The sequence below is a fragment of the Thunnus maccoyii genome, chromosome 16 (genome assembly GCF_910596095.1).
Source record: "Thunnus maccoyii chromosome 16, fThuMac1.1, whole genome shotgun sequence".
NCBI lineage: Eukaryota > Metazoa > Chordata > Actinopteri > Scombriformes > Scombridae > Thunnus > Thunnus maccoyii.
The window spans coordinates 2,999,778-3,018,057 of NC_056548.1; the positions used below are offsets into that span (position 1 = coordinate 2,999,778).

At 39.4% G+C, this 18,280-nt stretch overlaps 1 protein-coding gene across 12 annotated transcripts in view; it reads left to right on the forward strand.

The window, feature by feature from the left end:
- syt16 (synaptotagmin XVI) overlaps positions 1 to 18,280 on the forward strand; it is a 55,926-nt gene that overhangs the window by 8,530 nt on the left and 29,116 nt on the right. For 3 of the 12 annotated variants that reach the window (XM_042436772.1, XM_042436780.1, XM_042436781.1), the window contains one exon: positions 12,029 to 12,202. In XM_042436772.1, coding sequence (XP_042292706.1) covers positions 12,029 to 12,202 — 174 coding nt within the window. Of the gene's footprint in view, positions 1 to 1,011; positions 2,132 to 3,087; positions 4,243 to 5,425; positions 5,441 to 6,835; positions 7,809 to 10,155; positions 10,371 to 12,028; positions 12,203 to 18,280 lie in introns of those variants that run through there. The other 9 variants (XM_042436769.1, XM_042436770.1, XM_042436779.1 and 6 more) reach the window with 8 other exon arrangements.

Consider the following 18,280-nt stretch of genomic DNA (forward strand, 5'->3'; position numbering starts at 1 on the left):
ACACATAAAATAGGAATAATACATTTTTTATCCATCATATTCACATTAATCAAGCTTTTAGCTTATGCTGCTCAAATCTGGAACAAACTTCCTGAACTTCTCAGACTAGAGACAATGCTGAGTACTTTTAAATCTAAATTGTGGACAAATCTGTTTGCAATGACTTTCGATGAAATGTTAGAGCTGCACTTTTAATGCTAAAAATACTAAATGTGTCAGATATCCACTTGATATGACTAACTCAGACTGCTGAAGCCTCATATAAGCTTCACATCAACTTTTAAATGACTGTGTGGACACACTGTGGATTTTGGCCTCCATCACTTCCATTGAAAGCACATTTGAACAGAAATATGCCTTAAAGGTTTGTTCATGAACTTTGTACAGCGCTCCTGGCTACGGGAGCCATTTAGCTCAAACTTGCAGCCTTGTAGTTGGTCAGATGGAGGTCGGATCACATTCCCGCCACAAACGAACGGCTCCAGAATTCGTTTGTGAGCAGATCGAGACCACTTCCTCTCTGTGCGGTTGTTTTTTGGTGCGATTGCTGTGTTCAGATCTGCCCAAACGAATCACACCGAGGAGGAAAACCAACAAAAGTCCCATTAAAAACATCCTAAAGACGAGTTAGCGCACCAGGAAGATATTACACTTGACTTACTGTACAAGTAAACACTAAAAAAAGGTATATAAAGCTATAAATTAATACAATTCATGTCCAGTAAAGAATAAGTGGGAGTTTGAACACCAGCAGCATTTGTGCCCTGCTTTATACTTTAATCTTCTCTCCACCTTCTGAGTTGTTGTTTTTTTTTTTCTTCTTCTTATTCGTCATCTCTTTATCTAAACCCCGAGATGCTCTTGTCCTCCCGTCCAATCAGGACGAACAGACAGACAGCGCCATGGTAACATGAGACCTTCTTATGTGGGTGGGAAAAGGCACACTCATTATACCTTAATAGAACCACTGGGCTGTTTCCAGGGAAACTGATTTTCAGGTGTGTGTGTGTGTGTGTGTATGTGTGTGTGTGTGGTTCAAACAAACGCGCCTTGCGGTGACCTAACCTTGAGTCAAACTGAAAACATGGTGTGCTGATGTTTCTGGGTGGATTCGACCTCCCGTCCCGACAACAACAACAGCTCGGCTGTTTGCGTGTAGTGCGGTGAGGTCAGTGAACGTCACGTGACGGCTCTGGAGTGCAGGAGAGTTTTTAACGGAGATCAGTGGGGATGCAGGTCTGAGGAGTGTTTACAGCAGTGGCCCTGGACCCTGAGCCTTCAACAGGAACATCAAACAGCAGTAAAAATAATAGCTGTCACCTAGAATATTGACTTATTTCATATATTTGTTTAGCTGGAATGAACGACTAAAGATGGATCCAATGCTAATCCAATGTTTTTGTGTTTGTTTGAGCTTAGATATACTTAATTTAATGTGTCTCTGCCAGAAGTGAAGGCAGCATCGCCATACAAACAATTAGCTATACTCAGCCTTAATTAAGCCAATTATCATGTCTGTGGCAATAAAACTAGAGATGCAAAACATTTGGACTGCAGGCCAAAACAGAGAAAAAAGATGCATTTACAAGTTTAGCCAGCTTAGTGTGGACACAGTCTAAGACCTGAGGAGACAGGTATTAAGGTTTTATGGTTATTTTAGTCTTTTTTATGGTGCAGGAAAAGTGACAAAATCACTAGCCTGGTGACAAGTCTAACCTAACTTCATATTTGTTTTATTTAAGAGTCTAATCCATGCCATCATTTCCACAGAGACTTATTGTGAGGAGATATTTCGGATGCCCCTGGTTCCAGAAATGATGATCACATGAAATGACGATCCCTGCAGGTCGTATCTGTCCGTAGAGACTTTGAGAGTCTCCTCTAACATATATACCTGTACAACCTGTTTGCTTCCTGCAGGCTCTCATTTTACACTTTGTTTAAAGAAACAGGCTAGAAGCTATATTGAATATATGAAGTTAGTGTTTACTTACAGTTTTCTGGAGAAACGTTCGCTTCGGTTAGGAAAAAGACAATCTGGGGCTAAAACATAACAGTTCTGCATGTTACAACGTTAGACAAACTACTGAGATGGCAGCTCATCGTCACATACACAGTGATAAACCCATAGGTAAGCCTGTTTTCTGTTTGTTGTTAGAGAACCAGTTTAGTTACACAATTTGCGGCTCCATTGCGCTGTTTTGGTTGTTTGCAGGGAACAGCAGCAGAAGAAAACAAAACTGAGAACTGAGAGCAAAGGAGGAAAACAATATAAAAGCAAATGATTGATCCAAGAATGGAAATTGGCTATTTTATACAATAATTAGAGGGAAAATGATTACATGACTGCAGATTTGGTTGCAAGTTTCTGTTTTATTGTTTTTAAATTCTACATTTCATTGCTTACAGTTTGTTCGATCATGATTTATATAAATACATTTACAGAATTTATTTTTTATGCTTTTTACACTTAAATTGAGCTGAGCTTGTTTTCACCCCATAACTTGTAAACCCGCTATAACACTTAAATTTATATAAAAGGATCTCACTGTTTGGGCACTTTGGCCAAGAAATCTGTCTGTAAAAGCAGGTGTATGTTGGAAATATAGTCATCATATGGTATTAAAATAAAGGTTATAATCTAAACTTTTCAATATCATTTTGTCCAGTTTTTACAGACGTCTTTACTGTGCTCCAATAACAAACTGAGGCTGTTTTTCTCATGCTGACTGACAGGGAACTGCTAAGTGATCCGCCGACACCGCAGCCTGTAAATAAAGATGGACATAGCGAGGTGTGACGTCACCTGTTGGTTTGCATTGGAGCCGGTTTGAAGCCCAGACTTGTGTTAGGAGCCAGGACGTTGTTGCCTTTCACGCTCCGGAAACACCCGCTACCTCAGACCCAAGCTAACGTTAGCTTACTGGGGAGACTGAGTGGTGCACACTTGTATGCTAAGCTACTTTAGCTAAATTGTGCTAACAGAGCAGGTATCGTAATCAAGTAACATTACACTTAGCGAAATATTGTGACAATAGTGCGACTCGATGTGAGTCCCGGAGCCGGGGAGAGCAGCAGGTGAGCTAACTGTCAATTACAGCTGTCAATCAACGCCCACACAGCAGACGTCAAAGTCTTCAAATCTTAACGGAACAAAATGACCACGAGCACACTTATTAGAGGGCCTGAATTTAGAGATTGAGACTAAAATGACTCATTGAAAAAAAAAGATTTACTTTGTATTTCTAGAGAGAAGTTGAGGCTTTTTGAATGGGAGTCAGTTTGAGCGCCTACTAGCCGTTGGTGGCGCTTTAAGCTACTTCAGCCTCAAGACGTGGTCGCTGCTGCTTGAATAAGAATAACAAGAACCGCAGAAACCTAAATAGAAGTTTCATCACTTTTTCTTTATCTCTCTCATCTCTCTCTCAACAATATTTCCATCAGATTATATCCGATTAAGATATATTTAAAATAATCTCTGTGGAAGGCGAATTGCATTACAGCATCAGCAGGGAATCAGTTAGAGCTAAAAATAGCACAAATGTCGAGTATTGATGAAACAGTTTGTCGAACGTGCAAATGTACTGACTGCAACACCTAATGAATTAATGTACAAACAAGGATTAGGGCGGCGATGCGACCCAGAAGTCAATGAGAAGCATCAGATCAGGCTAATGAGATGGAGAGATCGAACCAACGCTGATAAAAATTTCACAACCGCTAATCTGTGACAGATACGGTTGTGAAAGCTTGTTTGTGTGTGCCTGTGTGTGTGAATACTAAATCCTTATCCCCTGATTACTATGCAGCTGCTGACTTTTCCACCCCGGCTTTGAAGTGCGTAGCTCCCGAGGAGAGAAGAGAGCACTTTGATGTGAGCGTTAGATTAGGATAGAAAAAAAGAAAGAGAGACAGCGCTGCGGCGGCGAGAGCCTCGTTGTTACCGCTCATTAACGAGAGATATGAGAGATCCTGAAGAAGACGAACAAAGCGCTTTGTAGTTTTTTCTTTCTTCTTTTTTAGCAATGAATAAAAATAAAAAAAAAGCGCCTGCTGTCTCTTTTAGTTCGTTGTAAGGTCACTCATTAATGTGGGTAATTAGTTTCAGGGTGTGTGTGTGTCCTGGCCATTTGCCTACAGATTATTATTATTATAACACACATCTGAATGCTCTGTCCTCAGTCTTAAGATTGATTAACTCTGAAGCCTGCTGGATCCAGGAGGATTATTCCTCTGTAGTATGTGAGTAACACCATGTTTTGGTCTTCTATCCACACAAATTCAGATGTTTTTTAACTCCCACAGAAAAATCTGAAAATGCTGGTCTTGTGTACTGTGGGAGGGAAAGCTTTTCTAAAACAATGTTATCAGACCGGTTTAACTTCCTATTGGGCCCCTATTAAGTAGCACTGTACACCCAAAATGATTAGATGATTAATCAATTAGTCAGTTGACAGGAATTTAATTGGTAGCCTTTCTGATAACTGATTAATTGTCATTTTTTAAAATGCAAAAATACCAAAAATTCACAGCTTCTCAAATGTGAATATTTGCAGGTTTTCCATGATAAGGACACCATTCTATTAAAGGACAAAGCTGGTGATCTTCTTATTGTTAAAGGGGACCTATTATGCTTTTCCGTTATTTTCAGTCATATATCTAATGTTAAAATGTCAGATGTTCATATTAAATGTGGCCAAAGTGTCAAATAATGAGGTAAACGTATGTAGAATAATCCCTTCAATAATCGGCTTCAGACTGCTCTGAACGCTCGGGTTTCCAACGCTTTTTTCCTACTTTTTCTACGTTTATATGGTCATCTGCTCCACGCACTGCGGGCCAGTTCACGGCTCTGCTAACATTATGGTGTTTTTCCATTGTTTTGGGGGGTAGTCATGCCAAGCCGTGACTCAAGTCGATCTGGCACGCTGTGAGTGTTTTTCCACTACACAGCAGGGCAAAGTAAAATAAGTAGTTTACCTGTCGGAGGTGTGCTGGTCATCTGCAGCTCTTCATCAAACATCATCATCACTGAGGCTGTTTCTGCTTGTGCTGTTGCTCCCTGCATTATTTCTAACTGATCCACTGAACAAGGAGCTCCAAATATCTCCATATGTTGTTGTGTTGATCGTTTTTTGTGCCGCTAATGAAGCTCTGCTAATTCGATGAGGAACACGTTTCATTTCCTGTTAAATCTTCATAATAAACATCTCCCGTTATTTAGTAATTTAAAAGCTTTTAATATGAAGCAGTTAAGCAGGAAATGTTGAGTTTGCATCAGTGGTAACTTCACACAACTCTGATACGGCTGGCCCTTGGCAGGCTTCCAGAAAGCTGGCCAATCAGAACAGAGTGGGTTCATTGGGAGGCGGGCCTTAAAGAGACAGGAGCTATGACTGCCTGTTGGAGACAGAGGCTGAACTGAGGGGCTGCATAAAGGGTCAGTATAAGATAGATAAGGAGTTTTTTGAGCTGTGAATCATGCGAAGCTACTCTAGTGGACTCCCAGAATAAAAATATAGAGCTTGAAATGAGCATAATAGATCCCCTACCTCCGTTGTTGTCTAAAAACTAACTATTAAAACACATCAATGAGCCACACCGCTGCACTGGGTGACATGACATGATGATACACATGATAATGGGAAGGTGGAATTTGGGCCAGGAAATGTAGCACCAAGCTAACAGAGATCAGCTCATCATCACGTCTCGAGGCTGAAGTACCTTAAAGTGTCACCGATGACCGCTAAATGCTTCAGCTGACTCACATTCAAAAAGCCTGAACTTCTCTCTAGAAATACTAAGTCAATCATTGTTTTCAAAAAGTCATTACGTTCTCAATCTCTAAATTCAATCATCATCATCATCATTAGGAGAAATTACAGACATTAGGAATCATCCTTAACTGACACAAATACATGGCTTCCATGTCATTCGTTCTCAGTCTTTAATGCTCCAAAACTTCACCTGAAACATTTCAATCAGCCATATTTTAGTGAAACGTTGAACATACATATGAACAGATGAGAACTGAATTATGCTGCAGTGGTTTGAGACGTTTTCATGGACATTTTGGTCAATTTTTTTGTGTCTATGTGAAAATCTAGTTATTGCAACGTACACAAAAAGGTTATTTTAAGTTAAAAATAACTTAGATGACAGCTGGCTATATTAGTCCACTTGAGTCACAACAGTCCCATAAACCGTGAAGTGAATAGTTACAGAATGCGTCAATCAGTAGTTTTCTCTATAGCAAGCAGCAAATTGAGATTTCGGACATTTATTTATTATATTCATTTTTCCTCATCACTGACAGCTGTAGAGTTGGATACGATCGTTTTTGCATCTATAAAATGACAAATTGCATTTAGCGTGGAAGCTTCGAGTGTCAATATACCCAGTTTCATACCTCTAAATATATCAAACTTTAGCGAGTATTAATATCCCTCAAGGGGCAATTTGAGGCAAGTGAGTTTGCAAACAAAGTACACATATACAGTTCATTCACAAACACAAAGACAATGTAAAAATGCAAACATAATAATGTTAAAAAGAGTAAAAATACATAAGGTCAACAAAACAAGCAATTTGAAGATGTCACCTTGTGCTTTGACGTGCAGTTTTCACTTTTTAAATGTATTTTTTTGACTAAACAATGAATGAATGTGAGAATAAACAAATAATCATGAGTTGCAGCCCTACTTAGATTTTGGTAGTTTGTGTATAATGATGTGTGTGTGTGTGTGTGTTGATGCGACCATGAGTCCTGTGTGTGTGTGTGTGTGTGTGTGTGTGTGTGTGTGTGTGTGTGTGTGTGTGTGTGTGTGTGTAGCAGGTGTGAAGCCAGACTTTGACCCGGGGTTTCTTCCTGTCCATCTGGGTGCAGACAGTGGGAGTCTCTGATTCTCCAACACTGAGCTCTGTGTCTGACTGTCAGAGCAGCTGAGAGGGAAACTCCACTTTACTGCAGCACCCGAACACACCGTCCAAACATTTACTGTCGCACTGTGCTCATTTCAGCAGGAGAGTTTTCTCTTTTTTTAAAAAATTAATTTAAGTCTCATCCACAGGCTTTTTGAATTTTATTTCAACCAGCTCCTAGTTCTTAAATGCATCATAGCACCAGATAAAAAAAATTACCTTCATTTTGCTGTTATGCTCTTAATTTAGACAAGTTTAAAGCCCCAGTACTTTGTTGTATCCAACTTCTAATGTGTTTTCTTAAAGATCATTTTCTGTTTTTCTTTCCCTATGCACTGTACTTAAAATGTATTGAAATAAACATATGAACATATGAATTAAAATGAGGTAAAATACAGCAGGACTATTGTAAAGGCGCCATGCTAACACTTTTCCCAAATCAAATCTGGACTTTCATCCAAACTAGTATTTTGTGGAACATGTAAGTTTATCCTTAACATTTGAAATAGTAGATTGGGTTCCCCCCTAAATAAATAAATAAATGTTATGTTAATGTAACGGAGTCATAAAACCACAGAGAAAAACTAAATAATGTATCTGGACCACTGCATCTGCGTACCTGCTTCTCTCAGTTACATCTCTGACTTGTGGAAATTAAAGAAAAAGAAGGAGAAAAACTGGGCTGACAACTTTTGTTGAATATAGATGAATATTCAAAAAGAAAAAAAGACTTTTCACATTCAATAAAAACAAACAACCATCATTGCCATCTCTCGAGTCATGCTGCAGCAAAAAACTGATAAAAAAAAAAACATCAACAAAACAAAGATGATCTCCACCTCCAGACGAGACAGCCGCATCTTCTCTGTCACTGTCATCATAAGCATGTAGGTGAGGAAGGAGTAGGTGGTTGGGATGTGTTTTTTTAAAGTGAAACTTGGACGGTGTTATAACCAGCGCAGAAGTGTTCCTGTGCTGCATCTGCTGTGTGTTAGCACTGCAGCGTCTTCTAGATGTCTCTTCTAGATGTGGGAGTGAACAGCAGCTTGTAGAGCAGTGTGCTTTAAAAAGAAAACTTCTCCCATTAAAAAGTAAGTGTAGCTTGGTTTGAGGTTCGCAGGTAGCACTTTGTGTTGGGTTTTAATATCTTTCAGGTTTACAGTTTTCAGACTATTTGTCTTATCAACAAAGAAAAGCATCTGAAACTGCAATCAGACTATTATAGCAAGAGCTCTGAAAAGCTCTTAAAACTACATCTGTGGCGCCATTTACTCCAAAGCAATCAACTACTGCATGTAAACAGGAAATAGCATCACAAGCTAACGTAACTTTCTAAAATAACAGCTTTAGGAGGCCAGTTAAGCGATACATGAGCGATATTTGCTTATATATTGATATTAGCAATATTTTTTGTATTTGTAAACATGTATTTCAGAGTTAGTATTATTCATGCAGTTTAGCATGAGGAGGAAATATCCAATTACGTAAAACTGACAGACATTTGGTCATTTCGTCTAACATTTTGTAATTTGCAGAATAGCAGGTTATTTTTGTGAAGTGTAATTTAAAATCTTCCAAAGTTTTATCATTAATAAACAGCATTTTGTTCAGATAAAATGACCATATTCCATATTGCCTGTTATAGGTCATACAGTGAGCAGCTAGTTTTGACAGTTATGCTGTTAGTGGGTGTAAATATTCAGTATTAACAAATAGGACTGCAACTAAAGATTTTCATTATTAGTTATTCAACAGATTATTTTCTCAATTAATTGTTTGGTCTATAAGATGTAGACCAAAGAAAAAGTGAAAAATTACCTGCTCTGAACACGTTTGTGTAATTTTTTTTCTACCTGATCGCACATGCCCATAAATGGCCAGTAGCCTTGGTTGCTAAGGTTGTTGCTAAGGTTTTTTTCATGCGTTGTTCACATTGTCCTCTCTCATATTTCGGATCAGATTTCAGCTCCAACATGTACAGATGTATTTAAGAAGTTGCAAGTAAAGAACGAGAAAAAGTAGTTAGCCTTAATCCTACTACTACAGTTTGTTTCATGGTTTGTTGACGTAGCCTCCCAAGCTGCCGGAAGTCGTCTGAAATGCAGCTACTGGAAGCTGACCAATCAGAACAGAGTGGGCACATCAGGAGGCGGGCCTTAAAGAGACAGCAGCTAAAACGGCCTGTTTCAGACAGAGGCTGAACTGAGGGGCTGCATAAAGGGCCAGTATAAGATAAATAAGGAGTTTTAAACTGGAAACCATGCAAAGATATTCCAGAAGAGCCCCAGAATATTAATATAGACCTGGAAACATGCAGAATATGTTAAATAGTCACATTTGAGAAGTTGAAACAGCAAAGTATTTGTTGCAGCTCTATTAACAAATCTTTATGTTAGAAATAGTTTGTGTGATCTCCTCTTAACAAACATCATAACTTTGCCGAGTTTGAACTTATGAACAACTAGTGCAACTTTTCTGCAGTTCTGTTTGACTTTTACTGATACAGATACAGGATTAAAATATTACAGATGTTCCAGTTTAAGCAAAACAGCATCTTCACTTAAGGATCCAGCTGCTGTTGTTACTCATTATTTTACCACCAAACACACGGACGCGCTGTTGGTTGGCGATGTGAGTGGATGTTTTCAGTGTAGATTAATACGGTACATCTGGAAAGCGTGGGAGCTTCGATTCCTAAAGATGACAGTTGGAGAGACGGTGTGAAAAACAAAAAGGTGGCCTATAAAATAAGTAATAGTATAACATCCACATCCACACACACACACACACACCTACGCAGAGTCCTTTCTATGGCGTCGGCTCTCAGCAGGATGTCTACTCATCTCTGTTTGCTGCCATTGATTCAGTTCTCCGCTCTGAATCGTTACCGTGGAAACGGGAGACGGCGACCCCCCCGTTATGCATTTCTGTTCATCTTCGTTTTGAAGGAGTCTCAGCCGCCTTAATGGAGAGCAGAGTCATACGCCTCCTATCACTTCATCTCTCTTTTCGTTTCTCCACATTTCTGCTGCAGTTTCTCTTTTTTTCTGTGGTTACTTTCTTCTCCGTTTTCATTCAGTTTTAGACCAAAGATTTCTCCTTGCCTTTTTTCTCTTCTCCCCTTTTCTTTTATATATTTGTCTGAGGTTTTGGGCAATATTGTCAAATAATTTTAATCTTTCAACCTTGAGGACGATTCAAGATCATGATATTTTTTTCAGTAAAAGCAGAAAGACTTAATTGTATTTTTTAGGACTTTGTGTGCAAGGCAGTTGAGCAAAAATAATAAGAGACTTGCAAGGTCATTTTTAAGCATATTCAGAAATTCCATTCAGCTATGCATTATCAGTACCAGCTATCAGTACAAGAGACTTCAAATCAATGCTTCATAGACAACGATATTACCGTATTGTCCCAAATAAAGAGCCAAAGTCATGACTTCACATCTGGTAAGCCTTCTGTAACTTCTCATTCAGAGTTTCTTTCATCGGTCTTTCTGAAAAAATGAAGCGTGTTCCTGGAGTTTACTTTCCATGTTCTCAGACTGATCGGCTCCACTACAGCAGCTAGTGTCAGAAATTTAAAACTTTGTGATTTTAACAGTTAAACAACACTTGTTGCGCGCACAGAAAACTACACCTGTCCACTCGCTCATGGACGCGTCTCCTCTGTTGAGCTGTGACGTTTAGTCCGTAAACCTCTGTGACTAATGGGAAACGATATATAAAGCGAGCTGCACGACATACTGTTGACAAAGGTTCTGTTCCACGGCTGTATTTTTACTCGTTAGCAGAGGTATACATGTGAATGGGATTTTTATTGAATCTCTGTATAAACCTACTCTGATTATAAGACGACCCCCCAACTTTTCCAACACCTGTTTTGGTAAAATACTTGCAGACTTTAAGTCTTCATCATTTATGACAGCAGTTAATTTCTGCAGTAAAGACGTCAAAAGACGCTTTAGATTCATTTTCACTTTATTTATTTCCTCCATGGCAGAAAAACACATTACACTAGCCCTCAGAAAGTCCTGCAGGTTAAACTGAGCTGACAAAACACTTCTTCACTTTTTCCCCACAGACTCACTACAAACAGATTGGAAGAAACTTGCTAGCATAGCAACATTAATGCTAAAAACAACCCATAATGCAACATTCTGTGTAGGAACTGGCGTTAGCAGTGGTACTCTCTTCATTCAAAAAGAATGTTCTGATGTTCTGATGTTGTGAAAACCCCCACTTTTTCAAATGTAATATCCAGAAGATATCCTCTTATATTCAGGCCGGATCTTTTCTTTTTTATTACCGTCCTTGTGTTAACATATGAGGTGAACAATACGACATACTGAGGAAGGTTATATTCCAAGCCTGGAATTTTAGTTATTTACGTCACTACAAATGTCAGTGGAATTCTGATTGAGGTTTGCTTACTTCTTTTTTTCTTAGTTCCTGACATATCTTTTTCCTCTGTAGCCAACCGTAGACCTCCGTTGTTGTCCAAAAACTATTAAAAACACGTCAATGAGCTGCACCGCTGCACAGGGTGACATTGTCCTTCATCACTATGAACACACACACTGTAGTTTATTGTCACTCAGTCCCACACACACAATCCTGCTGCCAGAAATACTCACTAAAGCACCAAATGCTCAAAGTAGTCCCCAACAAATATTTTACACAGGTACCAATGGGCTTGTAGCTGAGAGACACAGACAGGCAAATATGTGACCCACATGTTTCACAGAAATATGACATCACATTAAAAGAATAAAGTATTTGTGAACAGTAAATGAAGAAGAGAATTTCATTTATAAAACTACCCATTGAGCACTCTTGAGAAAGGCATCGACTTGCTGGTTCAGCCCAGCAAACTTTGTGGGAAGACTGTTTTTCCAGCAGCTGTTCTGACACTGACTCTGCTCATGAGCAAGGCACTGAGGGTCGCACAAATACTAAAGTATCACTCGTTCTGTCTGTGTGTATCACATGTACCATGCGTACCGTGTGTGTGTGTGTGTGTATGTGTGTGTATCCAGGCTGTCTGTTTGTGTGGTCTGATCAGTGTGTCATTGTGTGTCCTCTCTCCCTCTCCCTCCTCCTGCCAGTCACCCCAGAGGCCATCGGCTTCCTGTCAGCGGTGGGCGTCTTCATCGTGGCGCTGGCTGTCCTCTTCCTCTTCATCAACAAGAAGCTGTGTTTTTCACGTGTTGGCGGACTGCCCTGTCTGGAGCCGCACAGTCGCCGCAGGAAAGGACGAGCGGGAATCCGCCAGGGGCTCGGTGAGTGACCGACAGAGGGAGATTGTACTCACAAGTAAAACCACCAACAGTATGTTCACACATTTACCTGACAAGGTGGTGTTTGTGGATTAAACAAAAAGTACAAGCATTTTAGGCTGTTTCCCTGTTTCCAGTCTTTACACAAAGCTAAACACATCCCGACGTCCATCTGAACATCTCACTCTCAGAAAGAAAGATAGTAAGACTATTCCCCAAAATGTTGAACTACACCCAAGAGTCTACCACTGAAAATCTGTAAGACAAGTCTGTCTTGATATTTCTTAAAGATGAACGCTGGCTGAATGAGCGCTGCAGCTTTCTAGTCAAGGTTCATTGATTATATAACCTGAATCACCTCAGAGAGAGAGTACGTGACTCCTTTGCTGTAAGACTCCAATTAAACTCATCAGGAACAGAGAGAGAGAGAGAGCGAGCGTGTGGGCAGGTTTGTATTTGTGCAGCGGTTTCTGTGGGCGAGTGTGTGTCTATGAGAGAAAGAGTCGAGTGAGTCAGCCACGTACCGCCACAAAGCTCTGCCGCAGCTCACATTAAAAAATATTAACATTATAAAAACCTTGAAGAAAAGTTCAGCAGTGAGGGAGAAAGAGCACATTCGGAGAGGAACAGAGAGAACGAGACAAGTCAGTTTGTAGTTTTTGTTCTCTCTTTTCAGTCTGTCTGTCCTCTCCCACTTGTCAAACACTGCTAACGCCCAGAGTAAAGGTCACCGAAGGCTAACTAAATGTTAGAGCATCTTTAGCTTCTATCTATTAAATCTAATGTAAACAAAGTTTTTGCCAACTGGAATCTAAACACACACCATCCTGCTCTGCTAGCTACACACGAGCTAACAGTTGAGTGTGGTTTTATATGATTTTATATGGGTTAGCTTGTCATAACTAAATCACATTTGATTGGATACATTTAGGTAACCGCCCACAAGTTCAAGATGTGTCATCAACATATTTTACAGGAAAAGAAAGTTAAAACATTAACTGTAGCCAGTGGTTTTCCGATGTTACAAGCCACAATTTTGTTGTTGGGAAAGTTTTATTTCATTAAAGTTGACGATTGTGTGCTTTGGGTGTTTACAGTGGTCATTTACATTTAAAGGGTTGTAAATCTCGTTCTTCAAATAGATTGTATAACACTACAGTCATCACATACTCAGCTCTGATAAGGCTGTGTGTAAAGCTCCTTTTGTATGAAAACATGCAACCGATTAACACAAATACATACAAAGAGTGGCTTGTTATTGTATAGAATGAAAGTGGTGCAGGGGTGTAGAAGATTAAGATTGAAAAGATAAAAACTGAAATAAAAAAAAACTAGCAAGAGAAAAACTTTGTCTATTTAAATATTTATTAACAACAACAGTAAATAATACAAAGAAGAAGAAAATCTCTGCAGTAGAGAACAAATTATTTTTGTCTAATCAATTCAATTGTTTCCTGATTCAAAATGACAGAATCCTCCACTCCTAATTTTTCCTCTTGCTAGCTCTGTGTGTGTTTGTTTGGGGTGTGTGTGTGTGTGTGTGTGTGTGTGTGCGTGTGTGTGTGTTTGTTTGGGGTGTGTGTGTGTGTGTGTGTGTGTGTGTGTGTGTGTGTGTGTGCGTGTGTGTGTGTTTGTTTGGGGTGTGTGTGTGTGTGTGTGTGTGTGTGTGTGTGTGCGTGTGTGTGTGTTTGTTTGGGGTATGTGTTTGTGTGCATGTTCTCGTAGCTGCAGCGGGAAGGGGGACAGGAACGGGCATTTATCTGCATTCATCAGCCCTCTATGTGGCTGTAGGAAAAGCAATGCTTGCTGGGAGTCGAGCTGACAGCAGTTTTCCTCGGATCGATCCTCCGCAGCGCTGCTCTGGTTCATGACAAAACAGTTCACAGCATGGACTGCCACCCGCCAAAATGGCCAGTACGAGTGACTGTGTTACACGCCGCTGCTGATTTCTACCTGCATTTGGCGGGCGGGCGGGCGGGCAGGTGCCAATGGACGCATATTTATCATGTAACAAGAGATAAATGAATAATTAGCTTAGCGTAGAGAATGTATTTTTCATTTCAATCTGTCTTTAAAGCATCATACAGCGTTTTTGCATGTTTACTATAAAGTTCAGCATCCTGACCTGAACCCAACCCGACACATGACCCGTTTGGCAGTTTTCTATGTAAAGCTTCAGGCCTGGGTTTTAGTATTTTCAAATGTACACTCACCGAGCACTTTATTAGGAACACCTGTGCAATCTAATGTAACCAATACAACAGCTCTGCCATAAATTCAACGTTTACAAACTTTTTACATTTTCAGTTTTTGTTGACGTTGTCAGAAAGGTGATAATTCTACTTTATTATTGAGGTCATATAGTGGGGTGGTGCTGGTGTACTGGGGTGCATTATATTGAAAATTGTTCCTAATATTCTGTCCTCCTCATGTATGTTAATGAGGTGGACAAAATATTAGGAACACTTTTAAAACCGTATGAGCTGACAGTGTGTAATGTGTTGGTTGTGGCTCGTAGTGATGAACCTACAGAGCCTCCTCTCGGCTTTACGGAGCTTTATAGTGAGTTTCAGCTCATTGTTTATCTGTACGGCTGCAACTTTACTGTTCTGGTTCACTCTCAGTGCTCTCATAGCGTCGTTTTCGGCCACAGCAGGCAGCTTTTTTTAAAAGCTCTAAAAAGCCACTGTACACTACCTGCTCAGCACCAAACATTAAACAGACACAATTAGCTGTAGACTAGCTGGTGAACATAGTGGAGCATTTAGCAGCTAAAGAGCCAGATATTTCCCTCAGGAGTTGGTAGAGAGCAAAAACAGAAGCTAAAAGAGAGTGAATATTGGACTTACATTCACCAGGTGGACAGAAACACGACTCCAAATGAATGTTGGCTCAAAAAAATCAGTTGTTGCAGGTTTAAGCAGACCTCAGTTGCTGTTCTTGGACTAAACATTTAACTACCAGTTAGTAGTTAAATGTGTGACTTTAATTTTGAAACCTGCAAAGAAAAGCTTTTGTATTTAAACAAGTTTTGTAGCTTTGAAACTGGAATGAAGCTCAGATGACACACACTGGTCAGCTGAAATGAACAGATTTTTTTTTCAGTATTTTACTTTAAATACGCTGGTGGGTTGGATCAAGGTGGAGACCGGATTCTTCCTGCCCCACTAGTCAAACAATGAGCAAACACTGAGCTGGTTTCTCACCTGCAGCAGGTGGAGCAGCTGCGGCTCTGCTGCAGGTATTTCCAGTCAGTTTCCTGAACAAACAACACATCCTAGTTGGAGTCTCTCTCTTTAACTTTCACGACTCAAAATCCTTTGGAGCTTCACAGAGCGAGGTAGGAGCTGCTTTCAACCATAATATCAGTCAATGTAGTTTTAAACCTTGAAATAGTTTCATTTCTGCAAGAAACAATGAAAAGCTTTTAATGAATTTGACTTTTTGTACACCAAATATAACAAATAAGGACAAAACATACATTTACACTGTTATGTTTGGAGATCTTATGTGTCCAAAATGTTAATTTGTCAGGAACTAAGCTAAATGTCATTGTTTTAGCTAAATAACAGTACATTTTCGGTATTATCCGGGCAGTTTTAAAGGGATATTTCATGAGTAAGGAGTATGTAATCCATCACTTGTTTTACCTGTGTACTTACGTAACAAAAAATGTCATAATGGGGCTTTAAACATCTATATTTTTTCTGCTCTTGTACTGCTACTTTCACTAAAGGAGCCCTGGTTGTACTTCCTGTCAGGATGTGATGTTTTTAATGAGCCAATATACTGTACACATGTGATGCTTTTCCGTATCATGTACAGGATTATAAATGAATATGGGATTACATTTGTTTCATTATTGAACAAAGTCTCCCAAGAATCAGACAAAAAAAATGGAATTGAAAGTGAATAAAAATCATTTGAAACCAAAGAATTAACTCAAAGGCAAAAGTTCTATTAAAATTATACAAGAGTGAAGCATTTGATTACAATATTCTCCACTTTTCCTTTCTCTTTTGCTGTCACTTTTTATAGTTTTGCAGCTAAATCTTTCAGTTCTGACACAAAGCTCTTGTGTAGGCGGGTGTTACAGGGCTGAGTCCCAATTGGCCAATTACTTTTGGAGGAACAGATCAATGGTCGGGAAGTGGTACAAAACTGAAAAATTAAGAAATGAAATCCTAATTAGTGAAAGAAAATTTGAGAATATTGTATTCAAATGTAAAAAATCTTGTGTAGTTTTACTGAAAGTTTTGCCTTTTGAGGTCATTTTTTGGTTTGAAATTATTTTTATTCACTTTCAATTACATTTTTTTGATTGATTCTTTCTTTCATCATGAAACAAATCTAATCCTGTAGTTGAACAGGTGCAATTTATGGCGTAAACACCGTCTGTGTCGATGAGCTCATGCTGCATGTGCATTCATCAGTTCAGCAGTTCAAATACATTTCTACTGATAATATTTGTGCTTTATAAATGTTTAAATTCAGGTCTTTTACTTATGAAAAAGTATTCTTTTCCATTATGGTTTGACAACTGCTTATTCTGCACCTGCATATTTGTGTGCATGTGCACGTTTACTCCATATCGTTTAAGGTCTACATAATTTGATTAACTGAAAATTTGTTATAGAAATTTGCACCACTGAAGCACGATATCAACTCAGACAGATCTTTCATCTTGGGGCCCTGGTCTTAAAGAGGTCCTGAATTGCTGATGTAGATTATATTGAATTCAATTTTTGTTAAATTTTGTTTTACTGTATAAAATGTCGAATGGCGATCATTATTCCCTGAAGCCTGAGTTAATATGTTCAGATGACTTGTTTTGTCTGACAAATAGTCAAAAACAGAAACAGTTTACTATCATCCAAAACTGGAAAAAATAGAAAATATTCACATTTGAAAAGCTGCTACCAGTGAATGATCAAATTTATTGCCAGTTACATTTCTGTCATTTATCATCTTATCATTAAAGGGGACATAACATGCTTTTCATGATTTTCTGTCATTCATATATTGTGACGATGTTGGATATTAAACAAAACTTGTATGTAGAAATGCTCCCTGCAAGTTAAACGTCAGGGCTTCAACCTGCTCTGAACGCTTCATTTGCAAAGCTACCTCTACTTCCTCCTCGTGATGACATCAGATTGTTTGCACATGCCCACAAATGTCTGTTCTGTTGCCTTTGCCGCTAAGGTTTTTCCATGTGTTGTAGCAAAATCCTGCTACTATAGTTTGTTTACGTAGCCTCAGGAGCCGGAGGAAGCTTCCTGAAGCTGACCAATCAGAACAGAGTGGGCTCATTGGGAAAGAGACAGGAGCTAAAACGGCCTGTTTCAGACAGAGGCTGAACTAAGGGCTGCGTAAAGGACCAGTATAAGAAAAATAAAGAGTTTTTAACTGTAAATCATGCAAAGATATTCCAGTAAAGCCCCAGAATATAAATATAGACCTGGAAATGTGCAGAATATATCCCCTTTAACAAACTTTTACCATAGGAGGTTAATCCAGCCATGTGAGTGGGTGATTTAAAGGCACGTTGTAAAGCAGTTTGGATAAAAGCTCTGTATAAATGCAGTCAATTTATTCATTGAGCCACATTTCTCCACTATGGAAGCTTCCGCCTGTGAAGAGCTTCAGAAGACAAACGTTAACGGACCAATCAGCCGACACTCGCCCACTCAGAACAGCTTCGTGTTCGGCAGGTAACCATGGTGATCGCTCAGGTAGAGCCAGTGACCTGCACTTTAGAGAGGAAGGGCTGATCGCTCCACCGCCGCGTCACTCATTCAGCTGTTGCTAGCCAATTATGGTGAAATTATGATGTGAGTGGAGTGACCCTCCACCAGGCTGACGCTGTTTCATTCTCTCTTGGCAGTGACAGGCTGTGTGAGAGAAGAAGAGTGCACGGCTTTATATGTGTTCTTGCTTATTTTATGAGCATTTACATCCCATAAACGAGGGATAATTTTACTCCCACGCAGCACAAAATGACTTAAATACACTGTACCTGCGAGGAGGTGGATGGTGTTGTTGATCTCCACTAGTGAGTCCTGATTCCTCAGTCAGCTG